Source organism: Diadema antillarum, unplaced genomic scaffold, assembly GCF_040938485.1.
Source record: "Diadema antillarum isolate AM-2024a unplaced genomic scaffold, OU_Dant_1.0 seq00000961_RagTag, whole genome shotgun sequence".
Classification (NCBI taxonomy): Eukaryota; Metazoa; Echinodermata; class Echinoidea; order Diadematoida; family Diadematidae; genus Diadema; species Diadema antillarum.
Window position 1 is genome coordinate 522,021 of NW_027271808.1, and position 20,090 is coordinate 542,110.

At 38.2% G+C, this 20,090-nt stretch overlaps 2 protein-coding genes across 2 annotated transcripts in view; both read left to right on the forward strand.

Annotated features, from left to right (window-relative positions):
• The window catches only part of LOC139741887 (angiotensin-converting enzyme-like), a 65,056-nt gene extending 58,697 nt beyond the window's left edge, over positions 1–6,359 (forward strand). Inside the window, exons 9-13 of the mRNA XM_071652462.1 lie at positions 2,471–2,615; positions 3,191–3,289; positions 4,111–4,233; positions 4,801–4,982; positions 6,268–6,359. Coding sequence (XP_071508563.1) covers positions 2,471–2,615; positions 3,191–3,289; positions 4,111–4,233; positions 4,801–4,982; positions 6,268–6,359 — 641 coding nt within the window. The remainder of the gene's footprint in view (positions 1–2,470; positions 2,616–3,190; positions 3,290–4,110; positions 4,234–4,800; positions 4,983–6,267) is intronic.
• Positions 6,360–12,091: 5,732 nt separating this feature from the next.
• On the forward strand, positions 12,092–19,837 carry LOC139741895 (glucose-6-phosphatase 3-like). The gene is made up of 4 exons (XM_071652470.1): positions 12,092–12,312; positions 12,711–12,820; positions 15,096–15,323; positions 18,590–19,837. Exons 1-4 carry the CDS (start codon positions 12,092–12,094, stop codon positions 19,078–19,080), a joined length of 1,050 nt encoding a protein of 349 aa, XP_071508571.1. The 3' UTR covers positions 19,081–19,837.
• The last annotated feature ends 253 nt before the right edge of the window (positions 19,838–20,090 follow it).

The window sequence follows — 20,090 nt, forward strand, 5'->3', positions numbered from 1 at the left end:
CGGTCTCATGGGATGACCCTGTCTCCCCGCAATCCTCTCATCATTACTAAAAATATTTGAAGAGATGGAAAATGTACTTGGTAGAGTTATTAGTGAAGGTAGAGAAAAACAAAATATGAACGTTGACTTGTATCGATTTTTTTACAAAACGTATAGTGTCCAGCACGGCATCCAGTCATTTTGATAGTAGAATAAGCATTGACCCCACCGTATGGTTCATGGTATAAGCGCTCCAGAGAGTCAGTTGGTTTTGAACTTCTTTACCAATCGAATGCGCAAATTTTGTTGCATGGAAAATGGTTTTGAAATATGAACAATATGGTATACATTGTGTTCAACATGCATAACTTCTCATTTATAGCGACGAGCGCGATGCAGTGTATAGTTTTTAGGTTTGCGATGGCAGCGCGATGAAGGCGCATCAAGAGAGGTAGTGAGTATCATTCTTTTTTTTTCTGCTTAATTTTCATCCCTGGAAAAAATGATTAAGACTGATATCCACTTTGTTTTCATTTTTCATCAATATTCTGTGCATGCGCTGCTTCCTTCTTTGTCTTTGCATTGAATGTATTTGAGTGTCTTTGCCAAATCACTTATTCATGACATAAAAAGAAACAAAGAGTGGTTAGTTTGCTTCAGCGGTTGCATATTATTTTTGTACGCGAATGAAATAATATTTTTTTTTTATGCCATGTGAATTTTCACACCACCCCCTTCAAATGTGTTTCTAGTTAACTCTTAAAGCGACTAAATGCCTATATTATGTGTCACTATGAGTAATACACGTTTGAAGATGAAGTCACTTTCAAATAAGTATGAAGCGATTCCTTTGCTCGTTAGCATTAAAAGTACAAGAAAACAAATCAAAATCAATATATCATAAAAAAGACAACTTTATCATGGTACTATCTTATTTACTGCCCTATACCGATTTGCCAAACCGCAGAACGGAAAACGTCTCTAAGTACAAGATTCAATAACCCATCAAAACGGCATAGCAGCGCTAATCCTGTCGTTGGTGATTTAAAAACAAAATGCTTATAATCTCCCGCTTTCATCCAGTACAGTGTGACATTCGAATACTTGAGTTCCTGCCTCATTCACCTTTATACGTTATTTCTGTCTGAATGGGGTGATGTAATTAATGTATCCATTTCTGTTTCTAAGATCACTGTTTATTTTTGCTAACATTGATGTTTTTGACGTGAATGCAAGGATATGAGTATATCCTGCGCCTTGGCTCCACCTTGAAATACTCACAAGGGACAATTCTTTCAACACAATGGTATGATTATTAACAAAGAATGGAATAAGAGTCTATTTGAAGAATATTATTCAAAGAGCAGTAAACAGCGCGTTTCTTACAGGCAAGCACACTTTATCTGTTAGTTTGTCGTTTATGATTGAAAGCTGTTTGAATAATTACTAAGATAGATAGGTTGATGAAAACGAATTATAAGGAGCCTATAATACATATATACATAAATATATTACATTATATACATACATATATTATGTGTGCTTATAAGAGCTCTCAAAACAGAAAAATTTCTCTCATCACAATACATGCATTTGCATAATTATGTTTTGTCCAAAATACTCATGAATATCCGAATGTCATACAGGGAGTGGGTTGCATTTTCCCAGCAACATGCATCTTCATCGTTATACAAACTGGCCATATCTGTTGTACCGGGTCATTCCCAGATGTGTCTCGTACTGAGAGTACAACCCCATTACATCACTTCATCTGTGTACATCAGTGTATCCGTTGTAGTGCACGCGTGTTTATTTCCCGTGTAACGTTTGGCAATTTGGTGTTTTATGCTGCGATACGAAAATCAAGCATTTAGTGTCATGTTGTCAAAGTGATACATTCCTCTTATGTCTGTTGATTTGTTTGTGTCAGTCCATCATGTTCGATGTCAAAATAGAGTAGACGTGCTTTCCTGTTATTAAGTCATTAAAATTTCGCAAAAAATTCTAAACTTGCCCTTTAATATAGTAAAATAAGTCATATTCCGAACAAAGGCCTAAACACATCATCCAATCCAATGCACATGAGTTTGTTAAATCAGTCTGTAAATTGAAAGCTTTGGCAAAATTACGAAGACTGTCATTGTATCGTGACAATTCAAATAATGATAAATGCCAAATAATAGAAAGACGAACAGAAACGATGAAAGGCTTCTTCTTATCATCTTTCGTCTCATTATTCTCCTTCCAAACCAAGAACATAAATACAATGTATACCGAACCCGGGGTTGTACCTTCCACTTTGCAACTGGTTACACAAAACCTTATGTATAGAGAACACTATAATGTGAGTTCTTTTCCTCACCGATAACAAGACTGGGCCACGATAAGATTGAGAAAACGGTGATACCTGTATGACGATGAATTATTACAGTTGTATACCACCTGTATACCATCCAACTCTTTCACCTGCCTGCATTCCTTCACCCCACAGAGGCGGATCTGAACTTCCTCATGAGCATGGCTCTGGATAAGATTGCCTTCCTGCCATTCGGATATCTCATGGACCAGTGGAGGTGGCGTGTCTTTGATGAGACCACGACTGAGGACATGTTCAACGAGGAATGGTGGAAACTCAGGTGTATTCAGAATTTGTTTAGTCTCTCTCTCTCTCTCTCTCTCTCTCTCTCTCTTGTATTTTATTTCCTTCTTTTTCTGTTCCTATTTCTATCAATTTTTTTCTTTCTATCTATCTATCGATTGATCTCGTTGTCCATCTATCTATATAATGCTTTATCTTCCTACATTATTTCTCTCGATTTCTCTTGACCGTTCAAGCGTCAAACAATGGCATTTTTGGACGGTTTGGAGGGGTAATTTATGCAATCATTGTTTTATAAAGTCGACTCTTATTATACAACTACGCTGCGCAGTAATGTGCATCACACATAAAACATGCACACACAAACACACACCCACACACACACACCCACACACACATCCACAACACACACACACACAATTATGTAACATGATACTAAAAAGTGGGTGTACTTAGTATGTATGTGATATTATGAATTGCAATTTTCGATGTCTCCTGCCGTAAGTGAGGCACGCCCAAAAGACTCACCTAAGATATAGGCCAAATTTTAATTGCTTTTCTTCCCCCATCTACCCCCTATCCATCTCCCCTTTCCCATTCTCCTCTCCCTAGACTGCTATATCAAGGCATCATTCCACCAACCAATCGCACGGAAGAACACTTCGACCCGGCCGCCAAGTACCACATTCCAGCTGATGTACCTTACATCAGGTAAGTATTTTACCCATGGCGCCGCTTTCATCTATTCTCCTTGATCTGCATCGCATGCAGACGACATGGCCTTTATCTCACGGTTGGGTTTTCGTGTAGACCATCAACGTTCGCATTAAAGTGGCCACTTTATTTTGCAGTATGATATTGACCAGCTGTTGACTTTCGTCAATATCTTTATGGCGAGGTTGTGGACCAAATTTTACCATCTCTGAGTGGGTCACTGTTTTTCTATGTAATAAGCCGGAAATCTAACTTTATCAGTGCTGTATGCAAGCTATGGTGACATTTTGGCAGCTCTGCACACATAAACGTTACAATTTATAATGACACAATGAGGAAAGAACACATTCTTTTGTTAAGTTCATGTCAGTAAAAAACAATGCTGCAGTTAAATCTCTTTGTGTGTATAGATCATTGGGAGACTAGTGACGGTATGACATCACCAAATCATTTAATTTACATAATGTGCTACGTAAAAACACGTGACTCATCCACTTGTACAATTTACTTATCTCGGGTCCGGATTGTGACGAAATGTCTTCCATTTTCCTCTCTTTCATTATCACTCTATGGTAACTGATTGAAGCCAATTCGGAAAAAGAATGTTGAATCGCACTTTAGATCTGTTAACAAAGTGAATCTGCGGTTAGGATTAATTCTTTAAAGGCAACTAACCTCGGGGTAGGCCTATACTGTCATTATCTGGTAATATAAGTAAAACTTAAATGTTAGTAGGGAATAAAGGTTGCCTCAATTTCATTTCCATTTCTCTTCCTAAAGCTGATGCGCTTCGATCTATTCTCACCTTGCCTCCTCAGGTACTTCATCAGCTTTGTCATTCAGTTCCAGTTCCACCAGGCGCTCTGCGACGCCGCCGGCCACACCGGCCCACTCCATAAATGCGACATCTATCGGTCTGAGGAAGCCGGCACGCTGTTGTCGTAAGTGTGATGTGACGTTAACTCTCGCCTCACCATCGGCAACCCGTTTAAAGGAGTGTCGATGTCATGTTGAGTTTGAGGTACTAAGGGGGTTAATGGGGACAGTAAACTTTATTTACCGCTATCCAAGTCTTGTAATGTACAGTATGAGATGAGAATGGATGATCGTATTAAATTCATGATGGCAATGTTGGTAATCGAAATGCCAGGTGTAATGTTAACGATGACGATAAAGGTATTAAAGATTACAATAACGTTCGTGATATCACAATAATGGCACTGATAACATTGGTAATGATCGTGCAAATAAACCTATGAAATATTAAACAGAAAAATTCATGAGAATTCAATTTTGAAGACAGAATATAGAATGACCTGTCACCCCCTCGTTGCCATGGCTTTGGAATTAACATAAGTAACGAGGAAGCCAATATTTCGAGAGCTCAGTAGACCAAGTTTACTTTTAGCGTATATGCTTGGACGAAAAGGTAGAGTAGGTTTTGAAGTGCGAAAAAAACAACAACGACATTTTTCATCATCATTGTTAAATGCTACTTTGATCTCCAGCGACATGCTTAAGATGGGCTCAAGCCAACCGTGGCCCGAGGCTATGGAAGCCATCACCGGAGTCCGCATCATGGACGCATCAGCGCTGGTGAATTACTTCCAGCCGCTTATTGATTACCTGGAGGAGAAGAACGCCGAAAACGGGGACGAACCTGGATGGGATGAGATGTACTATCCAGATGGTAAGACCCCCATGTCCAACAAGCATCAAAGCATAGAATTACGGTTTTTGCCACGGTTTTTGTCAATATAGAATACAGGCTCTTTCAAAATTGACACGTCGAATTACGTGATAGACAAAGCGTCATAACGCAATGTCCACAGCCTGTTCAATTCAATTCAGTTCAATTCAATTATTTATGTTTCCATCAATAAAAAGAAATACACAATACGAGGTATACATCAATGTTTTAACAATTTATTTGGATGGACAAATCATTGAAAATGATTCAAAATGTATGTAGGAGTAATATTATAAAGAAAAAGGGAACAATGAATATTTGCAGTTGTAAACAAAAAATAAGTAAATATGACGATGGAAAAGTGTTTCATAAAAAAAAAAAAAAAAAAAAAAAACGTTTGTAAGACGTGGATCGACGGAATTACTTTATCAAAGGGGATAACTATGAACAAGCCTCTTTTGTTTGCATTTTCTGATTCCTCCACTATCATATTGTATGTTCGGTATTTTTTTTTTGTATGTGTATTACCAATGTTGTATGTTGTTTTAATGCCTGATGTGAAATTTGGAAATAAACTCAATTCAATTTATCATGCTTATATGGAACAAACTCAGGTTCACACAGTGTGGTTTGTGTGAAAATGTCACATATTATTTATGATCACTCAGTGAAAAACAAATAGCAACACCATTGGTCTATGTACCATACTACCATTGGAACTTTTTAGTCATTTATAATGATGCTGATGATACAGAGCATACTACTACTAACAGTATCAACAGCCTAGGATTATTAAAATGCTTTGCCATCTCTCGCTTTGAATCATTCATCAGCATTCTAAATAGCGTTCCCGAGGTTTTTAGCGCATAATACTTCCAGGATACTTAATAAAAGAATAACGAATTACAATGTTGAAAAAGAAAATACAGCAGGGTAATTGATAAGTTTACGACACATTTATGCTCTGGACTTGAGAACAAAACATGATTATCGTGTTTCGTGTGCAATGCTGAGTTTTCCCTGTTTACAGGACATCGGACGCAGGTATATTATTTCAGCATACAAAGACATACCTAGACCCAATGAATGGTAACATACTTTGGAATAAAAACAAAGACATTTTGTATACAATTTCACCTGCATCTGGCTCCGTCATGGTAAGTATCGCTTAGTCATGGGAGACATCGAATGGACTGAAATCAACATGCACAGAATTATCTCTAAACACCTCCAAATAATCATGGATTTTTTTTTTGTTTTGTTTTGTTTGAATTGTCTCACCCAGATCCATATACATTCGGAAGCGGAACAATTCTCAAGCCTTCGATTGTAGCTCTGCTGTTCCCTCTGATGTACTTCTTCATTCAGCTGTTTTGAGTGGCCAAACGTAGTCAAGTGGAGCTTAGGGACCTTCGAAGCATCGCGTTGTATAATCTCACGTGCATATCACACGTCTTCGTCAATGGCAGCCTTTCAAGTTCAAGAGCGCCAGGCATTATACTACTGTATATGGTCTAATGAGGAACACACGAAACACCACTCGTTTTAATTTGTTGATCATATTCACTGATGTGTGGTTGCTGTCAAAGGCTTTCGAATGAAATTGTTAATGAATGTTGTGAAGATGCGATGAAGTTCATTATCATCAGGGAATGTTTGCACGCTTAGGGATATTGTTATTGATCATTTATACCTCAGTTGAATTTTCTGTCATTTAAGTCATTTCCTTACTTTGTATAATAAGGTGCTTTTGAATATGAATGTACATCTTGCAATGAAAAGCACGAATCGACGTACGCATACAATACAACACGAAGGTTCATTGGGTGGTGGTGTCTACTGCGTTATGGGAACAAAGAACAGCAATTAGCAATGAATAAGAAGATTTAAAATCAAACGAACCGTTATTTCAATGGGGAGTTTAGGGCATTGATGGTTAATTGTTCTTCTTTAAGGGAAAAATTCATTTGATTTATCATTTGACGAAAATATGTGATTTTTTTTCTAAAGCGACTCCCCCTATTTACCCGTCTTTCGTGACATTATGTAAAATACGAAATGCACTTATCTATCAATATAAATGGCCCACGTCAAAGAATATTTGGGAGTAAGTTAGGAAGAACATAGTATTATGATGGTGGTGTGAAATGACAGCGATCGTATAGTATATAGGGCCTGTGCCTCTCATCTTCAGAAGTAGGTTAATATGAAAATGGAGACGATGTCCCTTACAGCTTTGTTTTTAATTTCACTTCAGGAATTGTTGGCACTCAGGATATACTTCCTTTCTTCGAACCTGTTTACTGAGATGAAAAAAAGAAGAAATGTACAAGAAAAGCAAGTGATATTTTACTCACTAACAATGTAAACTGTGGGTATCATCTGTACTCAGGCATTGATACTTAAAGTAATCATTTTTTATGAAATGGTATATCAATGGATGCACATTATCATATTATATTTCTCGTTAAAATATTGTGTTGTTATTCTATCAGCAACGGTGTTTTATCTTACCATGTGTAATCCAGGATATGAAAATAAAATGGCAACCTGGATCCTCGTGATAGCACCATTGCCCGGTTTTTGTTTTTGTTTTCAAAGACAAGGCAATCATGTTTTACTTGTGTAGTCTCTGATAATGATGTCAGCAGAAAATGATTTCATAAGGATTTATTAGCTGGTTACAATCCGCTCATATGTATTTTATTACCTTTGTGCAACAACGAGCAAAACTTTCAAGTATATATCACATTTCGTATTGTCATTTTGTGTGTAATTATATAAAAACGTATAATCGCAGAACACTATATTTCACAACGTACCGATACTTTTTTAAGATTGAATATTGTCGATCAATCTACTATGATGTATACTCCGAAGCAATGTGGGGATATTTCAACTTTATTTCATTCACGTGACCAAAGGCAAAGGCGAAGAGATTGTTTCTATGCAGTTGGATTCTTCATCCGCGTCTTACAATTTTTCGTTATTTAGTCACATCATATTGACTGAATATTTTCTTGTATATTGAAAGATGACGGTCTGAAACTGATGGAAGTGATTTGTAGATTTTCAATTGTTCCCTTTATTTCTGAAATTTCTCACTTCCGTATGATGTTAAAGACTGCATGTTAAATTCATTAATCGTATATGTATATGCGCATTTTAGCAGAAGAATGATCTCGTATTAGAAAAAAAACAACAACATGACAATGTCACGAAAGAAGAGAATCTGTATGAAAAGGATTGCAAGAACTTATGACGAGTTTTAATTCAAGCAGCAACTTTCTGAAGAACTCGTATAACAGACTGTGAAGATAACGTCACACGAACAACTGACGAAGGCCTTTTATTGATAGGACGATGCCAGTTACAACGATTAATTTTCATCGACGTTAGTGCTTTGTCTCCTCATTTTTTTTTTTTAGTTTGTTCAAAGAGAGGTCTGCACATTTATAGTTATTTTGACAACATTGGTGGTATCAAGCGAGGTATATGTTATAATTTTCAGTACACTTTTTGTACTCGACAGAATGGATACAAGTAGAATAAGACGCAGTGTTTGAAAATAAAACTGATTTCTCTGGAATAATGACCGTTTTTCACAGTATAATGCGCAGATTTTAATGAATTGAGAAAGAAATGAAGAAGAACCATATAGTCACTATGAGGTTTCGAGTGAAATTTTCTTGGCAATGGATATATCATGTGAGCTCACAAAAACAACAAAATTGCAAACTGTAAATGAGTATGGAGTGGTGTTTACACTTTGATGCTCAAAGGAACATTAGTTAATTATTGTGTGGGATACATGCACGAAACTAAGGTCACTCTTTTCATGTGAGTAATTGTGTTGAACTGATATTCTTTTGCACGTCAATGCACTGTGTATAAGCTTGCGTCAAATAAATCTTTTGGATTTGACTTAAACAGCGACAGATGTAACAATTCATGCCCTTTATTTCATAAAAGTACTTATAAGACATCTTCAATGAAAACTCCCATGTATCAACACCATATTTCACCAGTTATATTGATTCCAGATAGAGAATGAAATTGGCATCTGTATATTGGTTGCAAAGGTTCGTTACCACATGACTTCTTTTCTTTTTCGGATTACCGAACCTTTGGATTAATGAACCCTATTCATTTTCGGTTTCACGAACATCTATGTAGGCATAGAAAATTGTTTATCTTTGAAATGACAAAACTTATTTCATTTTCGGATGAACGAACCTTCGAAATAACGAACATCACCCATCCGTCTCAATATACAATATTGACAATGTGCAAAGCGTTTGCAAAATGTTGATAACAAAATAAAGTTTTAATGACTTATAATTTGTATTATCTTTAAAAGGTGACGCCAAAAGTGTTTCGCATGTATAATAAAAGGAAAAAATAAACATGACAAATACCTTTTTAGATAATCTGGCGTCATGACACGCGAAGCAAAATACAAACAAACGAACAAACAAACGAAACAAAACAAAACAACAACAACAGCAACAGCAACAATAAAGCGAAACAAAAAGGCTATATGTGATTTGGCAAAACCACGGTATCTCGAATTTGTCCAGTCTCTGGTTTTTTACTTTTCCTATGCATTTCATATAATGCGAGGCCTCTCGTCTGTCAAATTACTGGCCTTCAGCAAGACCTTTTCTTTTGAAATCACATAACCATAAATTTTAGTAATTTTTTATATTGACTCAAAATAAGATTATGCCAAATTTAGAGTCTTTCGTAAGAGCTGCAATTGGATTTAGGAAAGTCATATATCTCTGTATCTAATACGACAAGACTTTTTTCTTTGAGGGGGTGGGGGAGCAAAACCGCGTATTTTCTGTGGTAGAGATCCGTGGTTTTGCCAAAGTTCATCGCACTCATGTGCACCATTTTTTTTTTTTATGTCGGTCATCCTCCATCAGCACAGTTAAAAAAAAACAAGTATAGCACACACCCGTTACATCATCGATATATATATATATATATATATATATATATATATAGGCCTATATATTTTAAATAAATCACTCTTTTCGGTCAATTCCAGTGACAGCAAAGAGATAAAAATGGGAATCAAATAACAAATAGAATGTATCAGATTACCAGGGGATTATGTTTGACTTTGAGCTAATTTTTGTATTCATGTTCAAGTGGCCTAAATTATATGAAAATAAAGAATGACAAATTGACAAAGTACTTTTTGATACAACCGACTGGGAATATAGTCTATTCGATAACAATTACTGTGTTACGTATAACAAAGTAAAAAAAAAAACACCTAATTTTATGATATACACAATTCATTTGGGATTGAGAGAAAATGCAATAAAATGAAATGTCATTCCCTTTTCAAGTAAACCTCATGGAGATAAAACAAAAACAATCGAAGTTTGATTGACACTGGATGTACAGTTTAGGAGAGAGATAATTAAACATTCTAATCACACCCCGTGTCTTCACGACATAGTACACGTAATAGCAACGATTTCAATTCAATTGAAATCAATTCAATTCAATTTATTTAATTGTCAAATAAATAAGACATTACAGGAAAGTCAATGATGGATTTTCACATATGTAAATAATGGTGTTTAAAAAAAATGTGGAGAAAAAGAAATAAATACCTGTACATAGGTACATGCTATGTCAGTATGACAAACTGGAAGAAACAATAGCATGACATAAAACCGACTCAGTTGGCATAATGTAAAACTCCATAAATGTTTTCTGTTACCTACATACTCTACTTGCAAATCAGATGAGGTTTATGCCTGCGTTAATAATACTATCACCAAATAGGTTGACCCATACACAAACCACGTTTAATCGTACATTACCATACAAATGTTTTATGGAGCGAATTCAGCTATAAAGGAATCGCTAATCCATGGCATACCTATATCAGAGATTATAAAATTGTAGTAACTTAGATAAAATGACTGATAATTAGGGCAAGAAGGGGTAGGGTAACACCGTCTTGCTACGTCATTGACTCAGAACACGATTTTCATTTAGTTACAAGTATGCACATCTTCTAATTTCCATACCAGAGTTGTAAATCCAAAATTAGATCAAAACTCTAAATCTGATAGATTTAAAAGTCAATATATTACATACATGTATATTCAATATCTAATGCTGGATTGGTCCCTCACCCCAGTCTTATATACTAATAGATTGATTTCCACTCTGAGGAATTTTGAGAGGGGAAAGATTACGACCAACGCAACACAACTGTTTCCGTGGAAACTTTTCATCGAGAGTTTATTGTAACTTGTTACATTCAAACGAAGCTCTTGTTTTCTTGATTTTACAAACCATGCACAAGTCAACTTGAACACGTAGATCCTGTAGTATTTTTTTTTTTCATTTCAGAAACCTAAAAAAAAAAAGACCGCTAGACTCTTTGACAATACAATTGATTGAAGAAAAAAAAAAAAGGTCCCCAATAACAGGAGTCTAGCTATTCAGTCTTTCAATGTTTAAATTATTCAATTAAAATCAATCCTTTAGGGCCCTAATTTTGTTCTGAAAGGTCTATGTATAAACCTAAAAGAGTAGTAATTCGATGATAAGTGATAGGCCTGCAGAAATGGGACAGAAATTGAAGGTGGGTGAAAATTTACAAGATGTCGAGGGCAGAGTTTTCCTTTCCCACTACAATTCAAAAACAAAAGTCTCCCAGATACAAGAACATTCAACATCATCATCATCGTCATCATCGTCATCATCGTCGTCATCATCATCATCATCATCATCATCAGCGATTACAACAACCAAGTAAGTTCACATGGTTTTTAGTGAGTCTCGTCTCACCTCCCCCGAAATCTTTTGACCGATACATCGTTTGTCTTTGACCCACGTGTTGTCTGCTGTGCGATTGCGCGTATTACGACGAAGTACGAAGTCACTGCACAGCAGCGGTGTCTGTCCCGCGTGTGTACAAAGATCGTAACACTCAATCTTTGGTGGTGTGTACACACGATCCAACGTACGCCGTTTCTTACGTGTGGGTCACGGCTAGGATCCTGCGATCTTTGGTCACGGTATATCATATCTTCCTAGCTAATTGCATAGATAGTATCATCTGTGAATAGGAAATGGAAGAGCTTCAGAAATCGGAGATTCACTTTCTTCAGAGGCTTCAAGAAAGCTTCTCAAATTACGAAGGAGTGATGTTGACCATATCACATTTAGGCGACCCCCGCAATGCGTTTCTGCTGTACTTCCCGATAGCTTTCTGTTTCATCAACGCCAAAGCTGGGCTGCAGGTGTTGTGGGTTGCTGTCGTGTCGGAATGGCTGAATGCAGTCTTGAAATGGTAAGACTTCGGAAATTTCATTTCTCCGTTTTGGTGGCTTACTCGAGTGAACATGCCGAACATACATAGAACCATAAGAGTTTGACCTGTATACAAGCTGTAAACTGCACATGTATCACAGACAGTGACACCACTGCTGCACTGCTTGACATTTTACAGTCGTTGAGTACCAGTGGTACTCACATTTGCAGTAGAACCTCTACATTTTAATTACACTTGTACAGCCTAGATCTATTGATTTCTGCAATTATGTGTCTAGTTTCTATGCACTATGTAAATCAGTTCCAATAATTAGTCATTCTCATTGTTTTCTGTTGATATATAAAATGTGTGTTTGGATGGTTTTATTGTAAATTTAATACATCTCTGCATATCTGTTTTTCTCTCAATTTTCTAAGGATCTTGATTGGACAGCGCCCCTACTGGTGGGTCATGGAAAGTCCAGTCTTTTTCGGAGAAGAGCGTCCTTTCATAAAGCAGTTCAGGCTGACCTGTGAAACTGGACCAGGTGTGTATGTCATATAATCTTTTCTTCTTCTGATAGTCATGAACAGCTTGTAATTTAGAGCAGCTACACTCTTTTGCAGTACCATGGACATTTTTACCAACACCTATACAGAGCACTGTAATTGTATATAGGCCTATATGCCTTTTGTCTGTCTTAATATCCCTTCTCATTTCCCTTGATATTATACAAATGATGCACAGGATAGAGTGTGTTAGTGGAGGCGTAGCGCACTCGAGGGTATTTACAATTGTGAAACATGCACGAGGCAAATCCGAGTGCATGTTGCACTACATTGTAAATACCCAAGAGTGAGCTGCATCTCCACTAACGCCACGAAATAATCCTGTGCATCATTTGTTTTATAAAATGGGTCGAAAACTAACAGCATTTTTCACGTACCTTTGTGGGTCAATACCAGTCAGCTACATGTAGCACTCGCTCGAGAGAGTCGAGTCAAGCACGTCGCACTCGGAAATCCCGCACATGTAAGTACTGTACGTATAAGAGTACTGTATACGTACGCCACATAATATGGTATGCACACAAGAAAGGCCGGCCGGCAGCCCGAACTAGAAGTTGTTTACAGGATTGACAGCGCGTAAAGTAGTGCGCGACGCACTTGTAACAACTGATTGAGTGCGCACTGGTACTGCAGTGCAATGGTACTAAAGTAATCAAAGCCCACGTGACTCATTTCAGCGCTTCCTATTGGCTGCGTTCTTGAACCCATTTTATAACAGTTTTTAAATCATTTTACTGCCCACTTTATGTTCGCTGCTGCCTGGTACAACAACAAACCTTTCAGAGAGTTGTTCGGATTTATAAACATGATTGATAAATTTGTTGCTAAGGGACAATTGTTCTACTAGAACTTTACAATTCTGTAACACATTCATTTTTTGTCCCCGCCAAACGAGTTCGAGCAGGGGACTATGAAACGGGCTCCGTACGTGTGTGTGTCCGTCTGTCCGTCCGTGCGTCCGTGTGTGATCAAAATTTTCAAAATGCTACTCCTTCGCCATTTCTAACCCGATTTTGTTTCTGTTTGCTTTATATGATAGCACTACATAGGAGCTTTGAAACTTCTATACAGAATTTCAGTTGTGACCTTTGACCTTGACCTTTGACCTATATTGTACATTTTGCTTCAAAATGCTACTCCTTCGCCATTTCTAACCCGATTTTGCTTCCGTTTGCTTTATATGATGGCACTAGGTGAGGGCTTCAAAACTTCTACACAGAATTTTGACCTTTGACTTCTTTGACCTTTGACCTTGATTTTTGACCTATATTGTACATTGCCTACAAAATGCTACTCCTTCGCCATTTCTAACCCGATTTTGATTCCGTTTGCTTTATGTGATGGCACTAGGTGAGGGCTTCAAAACTTCTACACAGAATTTTGACCTTTGACTTCTTTGACCTCTGACCTTGATTTTTGACCTATATTGTACATTTTGCTACAAAATGCTACTCCTTCGCCATTTGTAACCCGATTTCAATTCCGTTTGCTTTAAGTGATGGCACTAGGTGAGGGCTTCAAAACTTCTACACAGAATTTTGACCTTTGACTTCTTTGACCTCTGACCTTGATTTTTTACCTGTATTGTACATTTTGCTACCAAATGCTACTCCTTCGCCATTTCTAACCCGATTTCGATTCCGTTTGCTTTATGTGATGGCACTAGGTGAGGGCTTCAAAACTTCTACATAGAATTTTGACCTTTGACTTCTTTGACCTTTGACCTTGATCTTTTTACCTATATTGTACATTTTGCTACTAAATGCTACTTCCGGCGGGGACATATATTACGCACCGCGTAATTTCTACTTTTCCTTGTTTTTCTGTTCTTTTTGTTCAGTCAGTTTTTGCTTGTACAGTGTTTGAATGTTATTTTTACATTATGGCTAGTAACCACATTCTTAAATCATAAATGAACTTTCATAGGCCAAATATTCATGTATAATTTTCCCTACCCATAATTCAAATTAATTGTTTAATATAGTATGAGATGGAATTCTTGAAATTATTTTTTACTGCCAGAAACCCATACTTGAGTCATTTTGAATAAGAGTTCAACATTTGGTTATGTAATTTTCATGTTATTTTTCGATTAACTTCATTGAACTTTTTAGGGGTGCCATAGGGGGAGATTCACCATGTCAGTTGGGATAGTAAATGGACATCAATGTACACAGTGAAAAAGTGTTTTACAATTGATGAAATTTCTTCAAATTACTTTAAATTATTCTCTCTCTTCTATGCAACCATAAGGCTGTCCATCTGGCCATGCGATGGTCACCTCCGCAGTCTGGTTTGTTCTGATATCATCTATCAATGAGGTCATTGTCTCCGAGGCCACACCCAAATATTCTCACCACATCGCGACAGTGAAGAGGTTGATGTGGTTTCTCTTTGCTCTCATGGCAACAGTCGTCTCAATATCTCGAGTCTTCATAGCAACGCACTTTCCCCATCAGGTCATTCTTGGTGTAGTTAATGGTAGGTGCAGTTGATTTGCCCATTTGATATTATTTCTCAATATACAGGTACTTGGGCTGCTTGTTTGGATGCAATGCATGCCAGTAATTGTGCTTTCCCAAAGGTAAAAGGAAACTCTGATACAAAAATACCAAGTTAGAAATAAATGTTCAAGTTGTCATTTGCCATATTAACTGCAGCAGCTCTGTTTTTAAAGCTCCCCTCTGCCCTTTTCAAGCAAACTCACTTCATAAAATGCATTTGGTCAATATGAATCACAATTTACACCTTGTTTTCCCCTATTCTGTAAACTTGTTTTTCTTCAGAATTTAATGCTGTACTTTGTCGCATTTGGCTGAATGAATGTATTTGTATTAAAGAATTCAATGACTCTTGAGGGATGAGGATAATGCATTTATAGGAAAAATTGATGCATTCAGATGGCATTATTGATTGATTCAGTATGAACTAAGTCAGCACAAATAAGTTACCAATACAGTATGATTTTGATAGTAGAATAGCAATTCAAGAGAACTGGTTAAATTTGTCCTGAATATGTAATCATTTGGAGTTTATTTATGTGGCTCTGGTACAGATTTTGCTCATAGATTCTCTTCTTTGAGCCTTTGGATTTACTGTGTGATGAAGCATATTTTCCTCTTAATCTATGATAAATGGGTACCCCGGTAATAATTGATCCAGTACAGTGTAAAGATGCATTTCATATCAGCTCCCTTTCCTTGTGAGTTTATACTGAAAAGCAAGGCTCGACACTAACGGTGGCCCGATGGCCCAGGGCCACCAAAAATGAATGTCGGGCCACCAAATTTCAAAAAAGGGCAAATTTGGTGGCCCGCCTCGAGCCACCAAAATTTTTTGAAAAGTGTCATTTATTTATGTTAAGATGTTGCAATCCATGTGCCTGTCAATGAATATTAATACTTAGTCTTACCATTCAGCAGTTAAATTTCTTTAAAGGATGGATGAAAAGGACTGAATGAGTGCCTGAGAGTGAGTGTTGCGAGTTTGTTGAGGTTTATTTATGAGTAGATATGTCCAGCTTCCAATTCTTACTATGATAAAACTTAAATATTTGACTCATCAAAAAAAAGCAGGAATTCTAATGTTTTTTATTTTTTTGGGGGGGGCCACCAAATTTTTAGCTCACCTGAGCCAAAGGCTCAAGTGAGCTATTGCGATCGCCCTTCGTCCGGCGTCCGTCGTGCGTCGTCCGTCGTGCGTCGTGCGTCGTCCGTCGTGCGTCGTGCGTCGTCCGTCGTGCGTAAACTTTTTACATTTTCATCTTCTTCTTGGAAACCCCAAGACCGATTTTCATCAAACTTGGCAGCTAGCATCCCTAGGGGGTTAGGAATTCAATTTGTTAAAATGGGCACCATGCCCCACCCAGGGGGCCCCCAGGGGGCCCAAACCCCCCAAAATTAAGGAATCTGTAAAAATCTTCTTCTCTAGAACCAGAAGTGATAGAGCTAAGTCAATACTATGAGTTAGTACATTGATGACTGTAGTTTCAGGTTTGTTCTTGGCAGAATCAGGGGTGCCCCCCTTGGGACCCAGGGGAGGGGGGTGGGGAGGGGTTCTAATGGGGCCTAAATGGTACATTTTCATCTTCTTCTTAAGAACCCCATGACCCATTTTCACCAAACTTGGCAGGTAGCATCCCTAGGGGGTTAGGAACTCAATTTGTCAAAATGGGCACCATGCCCCACCTAGGGGGCCCCCAGGGGGCCCAAACCCCCCCAAATTAAGGAATCTGTAAAAATCTTCTTCTCTAGAACCAGAAGTGATAGAGCTAAGTTAATACTATGAGTTAGTACATTGATGACTGTAGTTTCAGGTTTGTTCTTGGCAGAATCAGGGGTGCCCCCCTTGGGACCCAGGGGAGGGGGGTGGGGAGGGGTTCTAATGGGGCCTAAATGGTACATTTTCATCTTCTTCTTAAGAACCCCATGACCCATTTTCACCAAACTTGGCAGGTAGCATCCCTAGGGGGTTAGGAACTCAATTTGTCAAAATGGGCACCATGCCCCACCCAGGGGGCCCCCAGGGGGCCCAAACCCCCCAAAATTAAGGAATCTGTAAAAATCTTCTTCTCTAGAACCAGAAGTGATAGAGCTAAGTTAATACTATGAGTTAGTACATTAATGACTGTAGTTTCAAGTTTGTTCGTGGCAGAATCAGGGGTGCCCCCCTTGGGACCCAGGGGTGGGGGGTGAGGAGGGGTCCTAATGGGGCCTAAATTGTACATTTTTATCTTCTTCTTGAGAACCCCATGACCCATTTTCACCAAACTTGGCAGGTAGAATCCCTAAGGGGTTAGGATCTCAATTTGTTAAAATGGGCACCATGCCCCACCCAGGGGGCCCCCATGGGGCCCCACACCCCCAAAATGAAGGAATCTTTAAAAATCTTCTCTAGAATCAGAAGTTATAGAGCTAAGATAATACTATGAGTGAGTACATTAATGACTGTAGTTTCAAGTTTGTTCATAGGAGATCCAGGGGTGCCCCTCTTGGGGGCAGAGGTGAGGGGGGGGGGGGGGGGCGGTGGTTGGGAAGGTCCAAATGGGGGCCTGAATTGTACATTTTCATCTTCTTCCTGAAAACCTCATGATGGATTTTCGTCAAACTTGGCAAGTAGCATCCCTAGGGGGTCAGGATCTCAATTTATCAAAATGAGCACCATGCCCCACCCAGAGGGCCCCAGGGGGCCCCAATCCCCCCAAATTAAGGAATCTTAAACAATTTTGGCCCTTATTGTACATTTTCATCTTCTACTTGAGAATGCCTGGTCAAATTTTGGTAGAGCTGGGAATAATTTAGATTTGTGACTGCGTGAAAGGTGAACTTGCGATACTCAGGTGAGCGCTAGACCCGCGGGTCTCTTGTTTTCTCGGGCCACCAAAAATTTGAAATTGATGATTTTGGTGACCCCATCGGGCCACCAAATAAAAAAGTTAGTGTGGAGCCCTGTGTAAAGGTAAACAGAAAAAATGACTTGAAGAGGTTGATACACATGGAGACTTACTGTATTTGTCTAATTTGAGGAAATGTTCATGTTTTTCCAAACAGACAGAGGGACTAGGTAGTATTTAGAGATGCATTTGAGAATACAATATGTAATGATGAATTTTTTTATTTTCTTGAATTGACAGCATAGTACACCCCCACTGCATGAAACATATCATTGACTCTTGATCTTTACCTAGCATGTTGAAATGACCATCCTATTTGCCATAATCCTAATTCTCTGATTGTTTTTCTCACCAGGGGTCCTGCTTGGGATTACAGTACGAAAATATCCGGTTGAAAACTACGGCTTCGGTCGTTACTTCCTCGGAGGGCTGTTTGCTATCACATCCGTGATCCTAGAATACTACGTCCTGAGCTATGCCGGCCTCAACCCCGACTGGTCGATGAAACTGGCATTAAAGCGATGCGTGTTTCGTGAGTGGGTGCACATGGACACATCGCCTTTCTATGCCATCTCAAGGGATGTCGGTGCCTTCTTCTTTGCGGGGATGATGTGCAGCTGTTTGACGCTCAACTATGACCCGGTCAGGGGGCATTACCCCAGGAGACTCTCTGCTACACTGCTGACAGTAGCTGCAGCGCAAGTGATCGAGAGCATTCACTTGCCAAGGTCGTATGTGTTTCTGTTCTACATGCTAGGGGCTCTTAAGTATGGGATGGTTGCCATGACTACCATAGGACTGAATCAAGCTGTGACATACTTTGGTGGGAGTAGTCCCACCTCGTGACGCAGTGTCTCAGGAGATAGAGCTAGCTTTGTTTATCTTTGTTTTACACTAGACAGGTTTGTAAGGACCTTTTGGATGGTTTTGGCACATTGATAGCACCGTGAAATCATTTGTCATGAAGACATTATACAGTGGAAACTCGATCGAGAGATCTGATATAACAAACTAATTTCTCCGGTCCCAATGAATTCATTTCCTTTGTTGTATACTGTTTGTTGACTGCCGAAACATCAAAATATCTGATATAATCAAAGAACAGATTGTCTTGGTCCCAAGGATCTCATTGTACTGAATTTCCACTGTAGCATTATATTGATGATTTGACAAAAAAAAGAAATTAATTGAACACTTTGTATGTCCTAGCCATGAGAGAGAAATATGCCTGTTCAGGAAATCCATTGTGTAACAAGCTTCTTAGGAACCTATGTTTATCCAATGTGTGTCTGTTTTCTTCCTCTAAACTATGGTGGCAAATATGTCAAAAGAAGAAAAAAATAAAAGAGGCTGAAATTACAGTGAGATCATGGAGAGCAAGCTTTTCCAGCTTGTATTTGGGACAGAAGTATAATTTACATCTTATTTCTATGTACATATGACTTGTCAAATGTGAGTCTAAAAAAAAAATTAGAATACTCAGTAGTTTAATATCGTTGAGTGGAAAAGATTTAACAGTTTTACATCAAATTCAAATGTAAAGGAAGTGATAGAAATTACATGTGCACACATGAAACTTGTCGCACATGTCAGACTGAGACTATTTAGGGTGTGGTTCACTTGCCAGCTAGCTCAGAACTAAATGCATGTGGTCAAGTTATATGAGCTAGGACTCGACAGTATGAAATTAAATGAAATGATTTTTGCAATGCCCTGATGTGGTATATTATTTGTCTTTTTGTTCAAGATTTGATGAATGTACTATGCACTTTCGAAAGTAGGCCATTTTTTTGCCATTTGCAGACATGACATTGCCCTCATTTGCAAGGAAATAATGTCAAATTTGGTTTATTTTC